The sequence below is a fragment of the Myotis yumanensis genome, unplaced genomic scaffold (genome assembly GCF_028538775.1).
Source record: "Myotis yumanensis isolate MYYU_CA2020_CCGP unplaced genomic scaffold, mMyoYum1.0.hap1 SCAF_2, whole genome shotgun sequence".
Taxonomy (NCBI): domain Eukaryota; kingdom Metazoa; phylum Chordata; class Mammalia; order Chiroptera; family Vespertilionidae; genus Myotis; species Myotis yumanensis.
The window spans coordinates 174,416,334-174,435,595 of record NW_027223753.1 but is presented as its reverse complement, the minus strand read 5'-3'; the positions used below and the strand labels follow the sequence as shown (position 1 = coordinate 174,435,595).

General features: G+C 36.7%; 1 protein-coding gene across 3 annotated transcripts in view; it reads left to right on the top strand.

Moving 5' to 3' along the window:
• VPS8 (VPS8 subunit of CORVET complex) overlaps window positions 1–19,262 on the top strand; it is a 245,328-nt gene that overhangs the window by 53,794 nt on the left and 172,272 nt on the right. Inside the window, exons 10-19 of one of the 3 annotated variants that reach the window (XM_070406657.1) lie at window positions 2,080–2,147; window positions 3,373–3,526; window positions 3,632–3,691; window positions 4,782–4,889; window positions 7,130–7,210; window positions 10,018–10,188; window positions 16,075–16,149; window positions 17,147–17,182; window positions 18,092–18,182; window positions 18,874–18,920. In XM_070406657.1, coding sequence (XP_070262758.1) covers window positions 2,080–2,147; window positions 3,373–3,526; window positions 3,632–3,691; window positions 4,782–4,889; window positions 7,130–7,210; window positions 10,018–10,188; window positions 16,075–16,149; window positions 17,147–17,182; window positions 18,092–18,182; window positions 18,874–18,920 — 891 coding nt within the window. The other 2 variants (XM_070406659.1, XM_070406658.1) reach the window with 2 other exon arrangements.

The window sequence follows — 19,262 nt, the reverse complement described above, 5'->3', positions numbered from 1 at the left end:
ACCAAGGCTTTATTGCTGAGATAGTGTGCCTAGTCACACTTTGTTGGGAGTTCCCTGAGGTTCAAGGCACCAACTGTGAAAGAACCAAGGTTTGCATTATGTTTAGAAATGAATCTGTTGCTTTATTTTCTTTCAGGCCTCTAAAGGAAAAGCATTAAGATTTGAATCTTGGCTTTCTCTTTACAGGCCTGAAAAAAATAAACCAACTTAGGACACAGATTTTATTTGTAAATACAATATAAAGCTTGGTTTTTGTATGTTGTCAAGCCCATGTTCAGAAGCATAAAAGGTAGAGGACTATAACTAGGGAAGTCTAAAATTAGATTTTCTAGATTTTAATCAGGTACATATTTGGTTGCTTAGCTGTGCAGACCTCTCTTATCCATACATCTGCTTTTTACAGTCTGCAAGCATCTGGAGTTTATGTGTCTGGATTTAGGTTAGTTACATAAAAGTCTTCTGTGAGAAAGCATTGAAGCATTTAGCAACAATGAAAACAACCAAGATAAGTAAAAGTAGAGAGAATTTCTTTTCTTTCTGAACATCATGGCACTTTATTTTGACCTTTTTTCATATGGTGTGTACCAACTGATAATATGTTATAGTTGTTTGTGTTTATGTTTTATCTCCTTTAATAGATTAAGATCTTTGAAACCAGAATCTGTTTCTCATTTATTTTGTGTTATGCATAGTAGCTGCTCAATAAATGTTTGGTTGAAGGAATAATTAGTTGGTGATGTTTATGAAAGGCCAGTCCATTTGCAGAAAAAACATACCTTTTAGGAGAAACAATAGGAAAGAAGCTATAAAGGCAAAGAGAAAAGAGAAGAATGCAGCTCAGGTTAAAAGCATAGTAGTTGTACCTATCCTGTTGCTTGGGAATGGTGGTAAAGGTGGTGCTGCACTCAGACATGTGACATTGGAGAAAAGTGTGGCAAGAGATATATATGATTAGATACTTCTGTAGTTTTGGATTGACAGTAGCCACTTGCACTTCAGTATTCTTACTCATTGTTCTCCAAAGTTAACTCTACATCTCATCAATAACATTTGGGCTTGCGTATTTTTATTTGTTTATATATTTTAAAATTATATGAACATACTGTACTAGTACTTAAATACATTGTAAAACACATACACAAGATGTAGAAAATTAATAAATAAAAATACAGTCCTGTTATTTTTCCTATACTCTGGGGTATATGCCTCCCACTTTGGCAACTGCTCAGCCAGGCTTTGAGAGCACAAGTGTGGGACTTCTTTACTATGCCTGTGTGTGAGGCCGAGGAGGAATAATTTTGCAGTGGTCTCCTGTACCTCAACCATTCCTGACTAAGAGCATGTAGGCACGGCATTTAGGATGCCTCACCAACCGTTGGGTTAGGGAGACCAGTCACTGTATATGGTACAAGTTAGTAAGTTATTCAGTTTTGTAGTGTACAACATCTACATTTACCATACCTCATAAACCCGTAGGACAGCCTGTCACTGTGAACATTATTTATTACTTTGAGTTTTCAAGAGTAAGTAATAGTAACTGAGGTACTGTTAGTTGAAGAAAAGCAAGGAGGCAGCACATTTAGGAACAGCACATTTAGGAATAGTTATATAAAAAGTTAAACTATTTTATGTGTAATGGATTAACTCCTCAGTTATTTAGAAAACACATTCAGACATGTTTATTCTCCAAAGATACCAAATATCTTTTATTGTGTCTTTATTCTTGAAAACAAGGCAACTGCAAATGTATCCAAAGTATCCTATTCAGTTTTAATAGCAAGTTAGAAAAAAATTAAAGAACCCAAGTAGAAAACTTTAGGGCTTTAATGAATTATAGTTTGTATTTTTCTTTTATCCTAAGGAAAGGTGGTTTTGCATTTTTAAAACCACAGGTTTTAAAAGATTTGAACCATTTTTATTCTGAATATGTGTAAATTTGTGTGTTTAGAGTGATAAACTAAGTTTAGCTAAGGTGTTTTCAATGCTAAGCATGTTTGTTTTAGATTTAAAAAAAGTTTTTCTCCCCTACCTTCTTAACATTTGACCTGTTACAAGAAAATAAATTTTTTCTCTGTTCAGTTTACAGATGATCCAACTCTTGCAATTTGCAACGACAGTGGAGGCTCTGTTTTTGAATTGACATTTAAGTAAGAGACTAATGGACATTTGTTGACAAATGAAAAGACTAGCTCTGGTTAATGACTTCAAGTTGAACATGAAGAAGTCTGGAAAACTCATGTAATTGAAAATAGGTTATGGTTCTGTATTATAATGACCTGGGGAGGCTTATGGAACATATGGAGTCCCAGGCCTGCCTTCCACCCCTCAATCTCTATCTTAGTAGGTTTGAGTTGGGATTCTAAACTACTCCCCAGATTTGGGGAACTATTATTCTGGATTATTTCACTAATTTTCCTTTAGTTCTCAGGCTGAGCTGATTATAAAACCATAGTAGCCAGGTATAGGAAGGTTTTTATTGTCTTAGAATTGCCCCATTTATACTTTAAATAAGAGCAAAGACTATTTCGATAACATGGAAGAACACTTATAAAGCTGAGTTTAGAAAAATAGAATATCAAATATAATGTGTATTATGTTTCCCGAAGTTCTTTAAGGACTTTTTTTGTTTCTTGTATTTCTTATACCTTCTGACAATGCTGAGGCCAAAGTAATTGCTTAAAAAAATACTATTTATTTGTTCAGCTAATTTTTATTGAGCATATGTATGTGTAACCATTGTTCTAGGCACCAAAGTTGTAGCTGTTGGGGTTGGGGGAGGGATACAGACAATAAACCAACACACAAATGAAATAATTTCTATAGTTATGAGTGCTGTGAAGAAAAGAAGACAGGTCAGTGTGCTGGAGTGCACTTGAGGATAATTCAGGAAGACTTCTCTCAGAAGCTGACATTTGAGTAAAGATCTGAATGATAATGTGGTCAACAGATGTAAAGATCTGAAAGAAATATTTCAGGCAGAGGGACATTCAGGCACAAAGGCTTTGATGGGCGGGCACAAACTTGGCCTGCTGGAGCAACTGGGAATAAGTTAGATGTGACTGGAGTGTGACTTTCTCAGGAACAACAGTAATGGGAGAGGGTGAAGGCTGGAGCCAGATCATATAGGGCCTTTTAAAACATGTAAAGAAGTTTGGATTTTATTTTGTGTACAGTGGCAAGCCATTGGAGTGTTTTTTAGAAGAGTAATAAATCTGGCTTATATTTTAAAAAGATCATGCTGATGTCTTGTGGAGTTTGCATTGCTGGGGGCCAGAATAGGAGTTAGGAGGCTATTGTCATAGTCCAAGCTAGAGATGATAGTTCCTTGGGTCATTGCTAAATTGGTTCTGAATCTTTTGGTTACATTTTCAGGAGAGTGATGGGAGTGAGAACTTGCGAGTCTAGATGCCTGTTCAGTGGTTCCAAGGGTGAAGTGTGCTGTATTGAGCCTCTTCATTCTAAGCCTGACCTGAAAGATCATCCCATCACACAGTTTTCCTTACTGGCCATGGCATCCTTAACCAAGGTGGGTGTATTTAGAAGATGAAACTCAGACCTTTTAGAAAGGCTTTGAAAACCAAAAAATTGAAAATGACAGGATAAATATTAAATGATATTTTTTCTCCTGAAGATACTGGTCATTGGATTGAAACCATCCTTGAAAGTGTGGATGACTTTTCCCTATGGACGTGTGAGTAAGCTTCTCCACCTTTTCAGCAAAAAAAACCATGTCAGGAGGTTGGGGAAAATAAAATTTAAGTGGTGAATTCTGTGAGATTGTCATAAAACCAGGTAGATGGAAGTCTACTCCAAAGATTATTGTCTGGGCTTACCTTGATGTGACCAAAGCAGCATAAGCTGTTGACTACAGCGGAGTTCCTAGGATCATGAGATCTGAACTTCTCTACCTTTATTGCTTTAAGTTTTTTCAGCTGCTGCTTAGATACTGAACTGGTAGAAAACAATAGCTAACATATATTGCTACTACATACTGTTTCCTTGGCTTCTGCCTCTGGTATGTTATACACACCTGATTTCCTTTCTTTCCTGCTTGTTTTCAGAGGGTTGTGGTCTTCCAGTGTGTGTGTGAGGAGAAGTATTGATGGGATGGGATGGGATGGAGAATGATGCTACTGAACTAAGACTAGTTCAGAAAGCAGCCCTTATACTGAGGGAGATCACGTTTCTCTTTCCTTGTTGGTACTCTAGGCCCCAGCGGAAGCCTGGCAAAGCTGGTTTAGATTGCCACTAGTATTTCTTAGGTTAACTTCATTGGCTAATTGAGGTTTATCATGGTGTTTTGTGTTTACATCCTTTTCGTATGTTTTTATTGGTATTTGTTCCAACGTTTTATTATGAACATTTTCAAACAGAGAAGTTGAAAAAAACTTACATTAAACATCTGTATACCTACCATCTAAATTCTATAATTAACATTTTAGTGTACTATATTTACTATATATCTATCCATCTCTTCATCTACTTACCAAATTATTTATTTATTTATTTATTTCCAAGTAAATTAAAGAAATCATTGTTTTTTCTTAATCTAAAGATCAGCATGCATATGATTAGCTATAGTTATCTAAGTTTTTCCTCTCTTATAAAATTTACATACAATAAAATACACAGATTTGTATTATTGAATATCTCTGCTTTGTTGGCATTTTAATGAGTAATTGGTAGAAGGAATACTAGCCAGATGGTGTTTTTAATCAGTTTTCTCTTTGTCTTTTTGCCCATTAACTGTGATGAATTTTTTTGGCCTTCTCTTCACTTAGATGGATCCTTCCAGTGTACCATTGCTGGCCTGGCACTTTGTGGCAGCACATAATTCTGTGAATCCCATGCTTGCTTTCTGCAGAGGAGATGTTGTGCATTTCCTTTTGGTAAGTCCCAATATTTGCTAGATCTGTTATAAAGTCCTTTATCAAAATATTTTTTTTCTGATTCATCAATAATTTAATATTGTGTCAAAGAAATACACTATCTAATTCTTTGGAGAGAGAGTGACATACTTAATTTTTATTTAAGGCTTTAATGGTTAACATGGAAAACTACTGATCACCCTACTCTGTGCCCTTTCATGGTGTGTTTCTCAGTTCCATCACCTTTGACTAATAATTAATGGTGTATGTGTAATATGAATGTACATATGTCTGTAATAACGGCTTACCTATATACATATAGTGTATTTATTAGACAGCAAATATTATTGAATATCTGCTGTGTTCTCTACACTGTGATGAACACAAGAAGCAATTGAGGGAAGTATAAATTCTTCTTCCACATAGCTTAAACTATTGTTTGAAAAGCCACATCAGTATGCTCATTACTACTATGGAGAATGGTTTAAGGATTCAACCATATGGTGAGAATTAAAAGTTGATACCTTTAGAGTATGAAGAGATTTGTATGGACTAGAGAGGCCAGGGAAGACTTTATGAAGGATATATTGCAAATACTATGGGGCGTGGGGTGGATATGCATAATAAGATGAACTGAAGTTATAGAGGTAAGAATATAATTTTTATAACATTCAGTACTTATAAAATAACTTGTCTAGTATTTTTCTTCCTCACTCAACTGAAAGCTTCATCAATCTAAAGACCAACTCTATAACTATATTTCAGCCACTAGGACAGTGCTTGTATATAGATGTTTAGTAAATGTTTATAGAATTAATGACAGGGAGAAACATATTGTGGAAAATAAAGTTGAGTATATGGCATGGATCTAGATTAGGGGTTGGCAAACTCTGGCCTGTGGGGCAAATCTGGCTGGCTCCTTGTTTTTGTAAGTAAAGTTTTATTAGAACACAGTCATGCCCATTCAGTTATGTATTATTTGTGGCTGCTTTTGCACTATAGTGGCAGAGTTGAGTAACTGTGACACAGACCATATGGTCTGCAGATCCCAAAATATTTACTGTGTGGCCTTTTACAGAAAAGTTTGCTAACTCCTGATCTGGTTTGTGTATACTTGACCTAGATTGGTAATGGGGAGCCATCATGGGCTCTTAGGTAATTAAAATGATAAAGATGTGGTTAAAGTGATATTTTAGGAAGATCAGTATGGAAATATCAAAAAGAAAAGATTGTAGGAGGGAAATGGAAGGTTTGGCTCCTGTAATAAAGCAGGTATGAGGTCTTCGGACAAGGATGGTCGGTTGTAGTGAGAGGTAGGGATGATGATATTTTGAAGGAAAGACAAGACTTCTGATATTATTGGTTCTAGGACTGAAGGATATGAACCAAACATTTCATTTTTGAGTTTACATTTTAAAAGCTTGAAATATTTAAAGAGTTAAGGTTAGGGAAGGTTTGAGTGTGCTGAGTTGGTAATGAAGGTGGAACTCTCAAGTGTTGTATTGGAGAATGTCTTTTGGGCAGATGGCAATCCAGGTCTGGGGTACAAGTGAGAATTCAGGGATAGAGAAGGTAGTTGAAACTGTGAAAGTAAAATGCTAGAGCATACATAACCTTAGTGGATATTCACACAAGGGAAAGGAAGAAGATAAGGCAACAGGAGAGGGAGTGGGCCTAAGCCATCAGATCGGACATCCCCTGAGGGCTCCTGGACTGCGAGAGGGCGCAAGCGGGGCTGAAGGACCCCCGAGGAGTGCACAAATTTTTGTGCACCGGGCCTCTAGTATATAAATAAAAGATTGACAATGAAGTTCTTTGGGGAAACTTTGGGTTGTTTGTGCAATAATAGTATTATATGTCAGAAAAGTCTAGTTTTGTCACTGCAGCAGCTTTTTTCTTTTAATGAACTTTTGTTTGACTTTTTCACACCATGTCACCATCCTATTTTATGTCTTAACTCTAGCTAAATACAGTCATTGGTGTAGTGAGATTAAGTTGTTCTGAATTATGACAGAGTGGATATTACATTACAGAATTTGCTAATACTGACAGCTGAACCACTGACCAGATATGCCTTGGATTTTGGTACAAATCATGGTGTGATCATTTCTGTCATTTATGTGATAGTTTCTTTAATTATCAATATTTTTGACTTATCTATACTCTGAATGGAAATAATTTTTGGGTGGAGTATAATGAAGTATCTAAAAATATCCCTCAAACAATAGCTGAGGTTTTGGTTGTTTTTATTTCATCATCAGGTTAAGAGAGATGAATCTGGAGCAATCCATGTTACTAAGCAAAAGCATCTTCACCTCTACTATGACCTCATCAACTTTACTGTGAGTATTCAAATGAACTATCCCCATTTATTGCATGTAATTGTTTTGAGATCATGGTGTGTTAAAGCTATCAGGATTTCTGCCATGAACCATGCCTTTAGGATTATGTGAAATATGGACAGAAGTGAAGTCTGGCTTATATTGAATAAAGTCTGAGTTTGATATGATGTCACATTATTTTTCTTGTCTTTCAGCCTATGTCTTGCTGAACAAAAATTTTCTTTAATGTCCTAATTAGTTTAAAGGGGAGTTTAGAAGAATTTAGGTGGATTTCTTCAGAATTATTGCTGGACTTTCTTTGTAAACATATTTTTATCCTTCTGAGTTTGTCCTAATTGGTTCAGGAGCTAAAAAATTTGCAGAGGTCTCTCTCTATAACACATCTCAGTCCGAAGTGACTTTTGGTGTAAAAAAAAGAATATTTCTTTTTGTGTCAATTTTTAAATAGTGTGTTAATTCTGTAATAGTGCAGTTATAATATTTCTGGGTTTCTATCATTAGTGCTCTTAGCATATCACTATCTGTATCCGGTGAAATATTCTGTAGATATATGAATATAGGCAACCCTAAATATAAGACTGTGCCTCATTTTTCCAATAAAAGGCTAAAAAAAGTTTTACCCCCAATTTGATAAAATGAAACATTTTAGGATTATGGATGAAATGAATATTTATTATATAAGCTTTATAAGTTCAGTTTATAAATTGAATTATAAAGATTATTGAGATTGTTTAATCTCACACAAGATCATTGATTTAGAAATAATGCTTTTTCTTATAAACATTTCACGAAATAATTTTGTTCAGTCTCTTCTCATGTATATAAGACATCAGTGACTTTGTCAACATTAGAACCCCTTGTTGAATCATTGGACACAGTTTTCTAGAATTCATTATCACTTCTGTTTAAGATGTTTGAGATACAGTACTTTTAAAATCAGCATATGATTCTTCCCCTGGAAAATTTTTTTCCAACCACAAGTAGCCATGCTCCTGACAATTCACAGCGAGTATTTTTATTTGTCCTGTGGCTTATCCATGATGTGACCACTAACTGCATTGCTCTGTAAATTACCTTTAAAAGGTTTGTTTACAACAATGTCAACACTCACAATTATGAGACTCTAACCTCAGGAATAATTGCTAAACTGCAAACTTTTTTTTCTCTGTCATTCTCTCTCTGTTTTAAAGCATTTAAAAACTATTACTGACTGATATTCAGTAAGGCTAATAAAAAAATGTATCTTTCCTAAATGATACTTTGTTTTTCAAAGTAAAGTGATCAAAAGAGCACCTTATAGGAGCTCTTTGTAAAAGATTTGAGTATCAAACTCTGTTTTCTGAGAGAGATTTTTTGGGGGGTGGGAAACAAACAAACAAACACACAGAAAAACAAACCCTTCCTTTATAGTAGCTACTATACAGTGGTAGAGCATATCTTCAGCATATGTCAAGAGAAAATTGATCCATTTTCAAGTTGGTTGTCACTGATATGGTATGCAAATAAGCTTTGATAACCTGGGATAGATCATATAAATAAATCAACATGAATGACAGAGAGATAATGTGCAGGGGAATTATTTTGTTCCCTCTAATTTAGAATTCTAATTGAGCAGATTTAAAAACTTTATTCCTTGGGAAGGATTAAGATTTTTAAAAATATATTTTGAAAATAATCTCATACATAACCCAAGAAATTTATCAAAATGGCATCCTTCAGAAGATTTTTAACATTATTATTTAGTTATTATTTTAAAAATTATAATAGATACTAGAGGCCCGGTGCACAAAAATTTGTGCACTGGCGGGGGAGGGGGGTGTCCCTCAGCCCCACTTGTGCCCTCTCACAGTCTGGGACCCCTCGGGAGATAACCACCTGCTGGCTTAGGCCCGCTCCCCGGGTGGCAGATGGCAGGCCCGATCCCTCGGTACCTGCCCCGCCTCCCCGGGTCTTGCACACGGCAGGGCCGATCCGGGGGTTGGGGCACTGCCCCGGGTTGGGTCGCACACAGGATGCCCGATGGAGGCCGGGCGGGCTGGCCGATCGCTGCTGCACTGCCCGGCTGCCCCGGGTTGGGTCGCACACGGACGCCCGCCGCCCCGGGTCGCAGATAGCAGGCCTGGATGGTGGCAGGGCAGGTGGGATGGCGCTGTCCCGCCCTGCCTGCAGTATGCAAATTAGCCGCCATCTTTGTTGGTGGTTAATTTGCATATCATGCTGATTAGCCAATGGGAGGTGTAGCAAAGGTACAGTCAATTACCATGTTTGTTTATTATTAGATAGGATAGAAGATATAGAAAAATACAGCAAAAACTCTCCTAATAATTTAGGGAGGTTTTGAAGGAAATATATATTTTAAATAGCTTCTATTTTGAACTATGTATTACAAATATATTTCAGCAATCATCCTTTGACCACCTAGGTTTATGAGATTTAATTTGCCCTTTTGTTTCATTGATGTAAAAACTGAAATACAAAGTTTGTCACTCATTTGTGCCAATGTACCTTTGAAAAAATTTTATGAAAGCCAATATATCCTGTAACATATATCTATTAAAGATTTTTGTTAGCCTTCTTTTGGACTACGCGAGTGTCATTGTAGCACTGTCAAACTCAATATTGTGTTGTGTTCCTATTGTTCTCTGGGCTGTTTACTCAGTAGTTCTTGCTGTGATTGTGTTGTCATGAAGTTATTAAATGGATAAAGTCCTCAGGGTCATTTAACTGAGTGGCCAAGCTTTCTTCTTGTCCTGAATGATGGCGTGGGATGGGCCTCACTTTTGTTTTGTTGTGTGCTTGAATTGCAGTGGATGAACTCACGCACAGTTGTACTCTTGGATAGTGCAGAGAAGTTGCATGTGATTGATCGGCAAACTCAAGAGGAATTGGAAACAGTGGAAATCTCAGAAGTTCAGTTGGTCTATAATAGCAGCCATTTCAAATCACTAGCCACCGGAGGAAATGTTAGCCAGGCACTGGTAAGGGTAACCCATTATCTTAGTACTGACTTGATAAACGTGGTACTTTGTTGCTGTTTTGTTCTAGAAATAGAAACTCCGAGGAGTTATCTTTATGTATTGAGGTGTTTCTTTAAAAGCCACTAGGTTGAAGTGGATGTGGGTGTGTTTGTAAATATTCAGGAATGTGAACTAAAACAATAATTTCTGTTACCTTCTATTCAGAAATCTGACTAATTTAATGCCCAAGGGTTTTAACTTTTATGCTAAAATAATAAAATGAAGTTGGAAATTTATGAGACAGGAGTTATAAAAGCAAAATATTTTAGAAAGTTTAATATGGCAGCAATAAGTATGATAGATTTAAGGGGTAAATGACTAGTGACAGGTAGCCCATGAGGCTTTGGAAATATTTGGGTGATTGGTAAAGGAATGAACAGGTATAGTGTTTGTGGGAATTAAAAGGCAAAGATGGGCTTTGAGAGAAAGAAAAAAAGATTCTTTCAGAGTAGGAGATAGATGAAATGTTAGTATGCTGGGAGAGAAGGAAGACATGAAAATTATGATCTTAGTATTAATCTATACTAATAATAGCTTAGGTGGCGTCATGCCCTCACGCATCACGCCCTAATGTTGTCACAAGATGGTCATCACAAGATGGCCGCATGCACAGCGGAGGTGGGGCCCAGCAGCTGCTCTGTGCGGTGAGGCCTGGGGGTCCTGTGGCTCCATGCAGCGTGGAGGAGCTGGTCCCGGTGTCTCTGCTGCCTCGAATGGAGGAGATGGGTCCCGGTGGAGGAGGTGGGTCACGGGAGGGAAGGGCAGTTGTGGGTGATCAGGCTGGCAGGGGAGCAGTTAGGCATCAATAAGGCCAGCAGGGGAGCGGTTAGGGTGTGATCAGGCTGGCAGGAAGAAGCAGTTAGGGGCAATCAGGCAGGCAGGCAGGTAAGCGGTTAGGAGCCAGAGGTCCCGGGTTGTGAGAGGGATGTCCAACTGCCGGTTTAGGCCCAATCCTGCAGTTGGACATCCCCTGAGGGGTCCCAGATTGGAGAGGGTGCAGGCCGGGCTGAGGGACACCACCGGAATTTCGTGCACCAGACCTCTAGTTTTACCATATTTTAAGTAACTGTAATAATGGCCTTTAGCAATTTACACAGATAGTTTACAGTTAAATTACTTTGAATTGTGATCTCATGTTTCCTAAACCGGTAATCTTTAAGCAGGAAATTAGACTATTATGAGGCTTCCTGGGTATTTTCTTGAAGAAAATAGTAATGATGGTCATATTTAATGAGTGTCTGCTGCATGAAATGTAGCCATTGCCCAAATCTCTCTGAGATATTAGAACCTCAGAGCATAAAATATACATGAAAGGGTCTTCCAGCCTTAGAATTTAGAAACCAAGAAAATCCAGAGTAAGAATAATGATAATGCAATAGAATTCTCTAAAGTAAGAATAATTACTGTCTCACACTTAGATGTTTTCTGGTGTCTGGTTATTAAAAATACTTTGAAGTATTTTTTTAAGTCAAACTTTAAGCTTGTACTTTCAGCTAAGATAGAATAATGGGGCCTGGATTTACTCTCCTGTCTGGGGAAAAAAAATCAGAAAAAGAAACAGCAGTTTCCAAGATACTGGATATCATGTAATGAAGCACAGCAATCCCTGACAAAATGGGAAACAAATGGCATGAGCCCTATGAGTATCCCAATGTCTGTCCTTGAGAGTTTTCATGTGGCTCAGGGGGAGGAACCCAGCTGGAGCTTGGAGTACTCCATGAGTTGAGACAGAGCGGAGACTGAGACTGCAGGAAGACAAGTGTGGGTTGGACAGGCCAGAGTACTGGTGTGAAGAGCACTATACAAAAGGTTCCCCTTGGGTATTCAGCAGGCTACTAATCAATAGAAACTGCCCAAGGCAAGGGAAAGAAATATTTGTAAGATTTGGAAGGAACGAGAGCTAGTGCTCACACTGACTTGTTTACACCAGCCAGATGGAAAACCTTATGATTCACATGCATTGGGCAGAGTACTCAGACATCTTGCCTCAGTAGTGGGGAATAGTTAGAACTAAAGTAAATGCTGCTCTCATCCCCACTAACATATCTTAAAAACAAGACCAGAAAGGAACAAACTGTTTCCAGGTAACTTAACTCCTCCCAGAACAAAGCACAATAATATTAATAAGAATACAGAAATTTCCAGGACCCAACATGCTGAAATTTGAAATTTGCAGTGTCTGCCATCAAATCAGGGATTACTAGGCATGCAAAGAAAAAGTAAAACACAACTTATACTGAGGAGAAAAATCTATCAAAACTAACTTAAACTTGAAAAAGATATTAGAATTAGCAGACAAGGACATAACAGTTATCATAGGTATAGTCCGTATGTCCAAAAAATTAAGTAGAGACATGGAAGATTTTAAAAGATGTAAATCTAGAGATAAAACTAAAGTGCTTGAAATGAAAAATACACTGGATATGAAGCAAAAATGAACAAAATCGGAATGAGAAAAAGACAACTTCACAATTATAGTTTGGAAATTTTAAACTCTCTCAGTAAGTAATGAAATGAGTAGGCAGAAAAACATTAAGGGTATAGAAGACTAAAAAGAACACTGTTGATCAACCTGACCTGACAGTTATAGAATATTGCACCCAACAGAAGCAAAGTACAATTATTTTTCAAGTGCATGTGGAACATCCACTGATATAGATTATATGATAGGCCATAAAACAAGCTTCAGCCAATTGTTGAAGGAATCATCAGGGTCACTTTGGAGACAATTCAAATATTTGGAGATTAAATAACACTTTTATAAATAAACCATGAGACAAAGAAAAAAAATCTCAAAGGAAATTAGAATATATTTTGAACTAAATGAAAATACAACATATAAAAATCTGTGATCCACAATTAAATCAGTTTTTGAGGGTAATTCATAGCATTAAGTACTTATATTAGAAAAGAAGAAAAATCTCAAATAAGTGATCTAAGCTTCTATCTTAATTAAGGAAATAAAAAAAAAAGCACAATATACTTAAAGTAGATTGAAAGAAGAAATAATAAAGATGAACACAAATCAATTAAATAGAAAATGGACAAATGATAGGAAATTAAAGAAACCAAAAGCTGGTTCTTTGAAAGATAAATAAAATTGACAAACCTCTAGTGAGACTAATCAAGGAAAAAAGGGGGAAGGCATAATTACTAATATCAGGAGTGAGGGTGGTAATGTCACTATAGAGTCTATAGGTATTAAAAAGATAATAGGCCCAGCCGGCGTGGCTCAGTGGTTGAGCATTGACCTGTGAACCAGGAGGTCACGGTTCAATTCCCAGTCAGGGCGCATGCTCAGGTTGCGGCTTGATTCTGTGTGGGGAATGCAGGTGACAGTGGATCAATGATTCTCTCTCACCATTGATGTTTCTCTCTTTCTCTCTCCCTCTCCCTTCCTCTCTGAAATCAATAAAAATAAACAATATGAGTAACTTTATGCCTATAAATTCAAGAATTTTATTTTATTTTATTTATTTTTAAAAAAATATATTTTATTGATTTTTCACAGAGAGGAAGGGAGAGGGATAGAGAGTTAGAAACATCGATGAGAGAGAAACATCGATCAGCTGCCTCCTGCACATCTCCCACTGGGGATGTGCCCGCAACCCAGGTACATGCCCCCAACCGGAATCGAACCTGGGACCCTTCAGACCGCAGGCCGACGCTCTATCCACTGAGCCAAACCGGTCTCGGCAAATTCAAGAATTTTAGATGAAATGGAAAAAAATTCTTTGGAAGGCACAAATTACTAAAGCTGACTCAAGAAGAAATGAAAGATCTAGTAAATAAATACATTTTCTGCAAAAAAAACTCCAGGCCCAGTTGACTTCACTAGTGAAGTCTATCATATTTTAGGGAAAAAAAAAACCCACCAATTTTACACAGAAATCTTTTCAAAAATAGAGTAAATGGGAGCACATACTTTTTTAAAAATGAAATTTGCTTATTATCTCTGATAATAAAACGAGACAAAGACATTATAATAAAGAATACAACAGACTAATGTCCTTACAAGTATAGAAGCAAAAATCCATAATATATTAGCAAATAGAAGCCAGCAGTGTATAAAAAGAGTAATCATGATCAAATGGTGTTTATCCAAGGCATTCAAGACTGGTTTAACATTTAAAAATCAATGTAGCCCTGGCTGGTGTGGCTCAGTTGGTTGGAGCTACCTCCCATACAGCGGAAGGTCACAGGTTCAATTCCTGCTCAGGGCACATAGGTAGGTTTCAGATTTGATCCTGGGTCAGGGTGATGTATAGGAGGCAACCATGTAACCAAATATATTTGCTATGTATTTAAGCTGTCCTTTATTAGATTAGCTTAGAACATATTAAAATGCCTTGAGGCATTTGACTTAGTTAATGGTAAAAGAAAAACCACATCATCTTTTCAAAAGACAGGAAAATTTAACATTTAGTCTTGATAAATTCTTAGCAAACTAGAAATAGAAGGAAACTTCAACCTGATAATCAAGAACATCATCCAAAATCCTACTTAAATATTACTGCCAAAAACGAAACCAAAATCGAAGTCCCTGATTCTGATCAGACCTCTTCTAGACAAAATATAGAAGACAGAGGAACATGTTAAAAGATTCCTTGACACAATTAGCAAAATCAGGTGGAGGAAACTTTATGGAATAGTGTTACAGCTTCTTTAATAAATAAACCTAAAGGAAAATAAGGGATGGTGAGAGGTGGAGGCAAAACCTATACATTAAAAGATACTATCAGCCAGCTCCAATATGTGGCCCTTGTCTGTATCTTGATTCAGACAATTAAATGTAGAAAAAAAAGCCCAAACGACAAAACATACACAGCAATTGACATTTATGAAACAAGCTGAAATCCAAACTCTGATTGGGTATTTGATATTGAGGAATGATTATTAAATTTTAAAAGCATGTTAATGTAATTGTGGTTATATTAAAAAGGATTGAATATATATATGTGTATATATATATATATATATATATATATATATACTGAATTTTTATAAATGAAATATTCAAAATCTGAAATTCACTTCAAAATTATACTGTGTTACAGTGGAGTCAGTGGGATTATAGATGAGATAAGATTGGTGATGAGTTGACAATGAAGCTGGTTAATGGTTGCAGGGGGTTCATTATTTTATTCTATCTTCATCTATATTTTGAAATTTCCACAGTGAAAAGTTAAGATTAATTATCATAGTTATCTGTTGTTGACTGCTTGTATATTTTGGGAGATTTATAAATGTTCACATATTTAAGCCTCAAAGAAACTGTGCATGGTTTTCAAAGATGTGAAAACTCAATGTCGGAAGTTTGAAACTTATTTAAGGTCATACCTAGAAAGTGACATTGCCAAAGTTTGCAATCCTGACTTATCAAACAGCAGGTTTTGTTTCTGTTTTGCTGGGCTGTGCTGACTCCTATATACTATGCTACTTTGTCTTCCTGTTTCTTCTTGTGTTTAATATTTATATTGATTTCAAAGGACTTGGGGCTACCATTTTCAGTCAGCTCTATTCTTTGCCAGAAACAGTGACTATTGTTATCCAATAATGGGGCAGGTTGCAACAGTTTTCCTTTAGATTTACAAGTTTGCACGTTCCTCCCTTTTCTGCATTATTCTGAAAAATAAACCCCATGTGTAAGCAGAGAATTACTTTCTTGCACTTTGTCTTTTTTGCTCCTTCCACTGATGGACTGGCCCATGATTGATATCCATGCTCCCCTACTTATGGGGTAAACCAGGTTAGCCTAAAATATTGTCTTTATAATGGACATTCTTTAAAACTTAATGAGACTTCTAATTCATGCAATCTTTACCGTTTTTGTTTACTTTTTTACAGGCTTTGGTTGGAGAGAAGGCTTGTTATCAATCCATCAGTAGCTATGGTGGTCAGATCTTTTATTTGGGGACCAAAGTAAGCTCTTCCACTTGGCGTTTGTTTGTGTCAGGACAGTTGAGGCTTAAGCAGATTGCTGGTGAAGAGGGCAGTGCGTTACAAAATGAATATCGATTAGCAGTAATCTAAAACTTTTAGGGATTAGATAGTCATGATTTTTAGCTGATTAATTTACCTTCTCCACTTTGGGGCATACTTTCACTTTCGTTTAGATTCTAATAGGACACTTATTTTCTTTATTCAGGGATGTATTTTTATATTCTTCAAATTTATGTTTTCATGACCATGAAGATACCTTATTATGTATATTTGTCATGTAATTAAGCTGTCCTTTATTAGGTTAGCTTAGGACATATTGAAATGCATTGAAGCATTTGACTTAGAGTAGAATCACTGGAATAGGAACTTTTTGTATATCATTTTGTTCCTGTGCTAAAAAAAACAACAAAAATCCCACAAACAAACAAACAAACAAACCAGAAAAAACAACACGGAGAAGAAACATTTTTTCATTATTGAAAATTTTCAGGTCTGTACAGGGAGATTGAGCGTTCCTTGTTCCTAGGTATTAACTCCCTAGACCAGCGGTTCTCAACCTGTGGGTCACGCCCCCTTTGGGGATCGAACGACCCTTTCACAGGGGTCGCCTAAGATCATCGGAAAACACATATAGAATTACATATTGTTTTTGTGATTAATCACTATGCTTTAATTATGTTCAATTTTTAACAATGAAATTGGGGGTCACCACAACATGAGAAACTGTATTAAAGGGTCGCGGCATTAGGAAGGTTGAGAACCACTGCCCTAGACTGTAGACTTATTAAACTTTAAATGTTTGTTTGATTTACTCTTTAATGTGGGACCTTGAAGATCCTTTAGTAAACACTTCAACTGTATTATGAATGGTTTTACTTAAAGAAATGCAAAATGAGTTGTGGGGCAGAGACAAATGTGTCTCCCAACCAAGTTTGTTAAAGGTGGTCATTTTAATTTCCTTCTCTTTGTTTTCCAGTCTGTTTATGTAATGATGCTGAGGAGCTGGAGAGAGGTGAGTTCAAAGTAATTTTATGTGTTAGAATTGTTGAACTGATAGCATCTTAATGTTTGTTTTGACTTTGCCAAAAAAGATTATTTGGATTAGTGCTTTTTAATTTCAGAAATGTACATCAAAACCATTGTAACTGTTAGGTACTTGATTTGATAAAACTCACTGTAAATTAGAATTAGGTTTGGCTACATACATCAGAAAAGTCAAAATAATAGTGGCCTGTTGCTTCAAGTTTCAACAGTGGCTTCAAGCTTTCTCTCATGTAAAAGCCATCTGGCAGTAGGCCAGATGTGGCTAGTGTGGCAGCTCCATGGTCCTTAGTGTGCTATCCTGTTCCACATCCTTGTTGTGGTGTCTAGTCCCAGGGTCATTTATGTTTCAATAGGGCTGCTGGAGCTCCAGCTGTTAAGTTCACATTCGAGAAAGGAGGAAAAAGAAGAGAAAGGCTAGCCCCTCCCTTTTAAGGTGATATCCCAGAAATACCAAACAACACTTCCACTTATCATTGGCTAGAACTTAGTCACATGGTCCCAAGTAACAACAAGGGAGTCTTAGAGATGTCCTTTAGCTGGTTTATTGCTGTCTCAAATATACTTGGGATTTGTTACTGAGGATGAGGGAGTGAAAGGATGTTGTGATAAGCAACTAGACGTTTCTGTTACAGTGACATCCTAGTTGTTTTCTCTTTTTATATTTGGGCCTGTGGCTGCCTAGTACTATCTTATATAGTCACTGTACTATCTAGTGCTTTAAGAAATTATTTTTCTTGGAAATTAGATATTCATGTGGTTATTAGAATACTTGTAGCTACTAAGCAACAACTTCTGGAAAGATATTGGGTAAAATAGGAATTCTGACTTGTGATTGGTCAGACAAAGGGGTCTAGCTTCTTGCATTTATTCATTTTAGAGGGTGGATCATCTTCTGAAACAAGATTGTCTTACAGAAGCCTTGGCTCTTGCATGGTCTTTCCATGAGGGAAAAGCAAAAGCAGTTGTGGGTAAGTTAACAGAAAACTGGTGGTGTAGACTTTTTTCTGAAATAGAGAGAATGAATAATACTAATCACTCATAGAACACTTTTTTAGCTTAATATTTAAGTATTTTATAAGCAAGACTAGAGGCCCAGTGCACCCTCTCACAATCCAGGACCTCTCAGGGGATGTCGGACTGCTGGTTCCAGGCCGGAGGACCCCACTGGTGCACGAATCCATGCACTGGGCCTCTAGTATGCATATAAGATCTTTAGTTAATCTCTTCCCGCCCTCCCTCTTCCCACCTTCCCTCTGAGATTCATCAGTCTGTTCCATGTTTCCATGCCTATGCATTGAGTGTGTGCCGCATGGTGGACAGTGTGCATCATAGCTACCGGTCGAATAGTCAGACAGTCGCTTAGGCTTTTATATATATAGATGTTACCAGAACTTACAGATTTCAGTGAAAAAGGTTAATAACCAATATAGGATATATAATTTTAAATGTCACTTAATAGTAGAATAAAAGGGAAGTACATTGATAGGCTATCTGATTCAATAGATGTGATGTGTTCCTATTATAGCATATTATCTAAAATTTTGGTATCTAAGGATTGTTGTATGGATATGTATTGTTAGCACAGATTATGACCAGAACAGTTTCACTCCTGAAGATGTGGTTTAAATTTGTTTTCATTTGGAATTTGCTTCTCTGCAGGATTATCAGGGGATGCCAGTAAGCGAAAGGCTGTTGTTGCAGATCGAGTAAGTATTTTAATAGGGTCTTTACTGGGGTACAGCACAAATTTGCTTTGGGTATTTGCTAGTAATCTTTGGGCATGATTAGGTAAATGGCTACAGTCAAGGTGTCTGTGTATAAAAAAAATCAGATTATAGTTCCCTGGTATCATCTTGAATGTTTAAAAAAAATTTTGTATCATCTTTTCTGTTTTTTTCTTGCTCACTCTCTTATGAAAATGATAAAGTAGTAAATAGTCTTTTGGTTATTTTAAGAGGAGGCCTGGAATCTGGATTATTTCTGAACCTAATAGCCCATAGAAAGTTGACATTTGTTATATTTTATAAACGGATTAGTACTTATGAAAA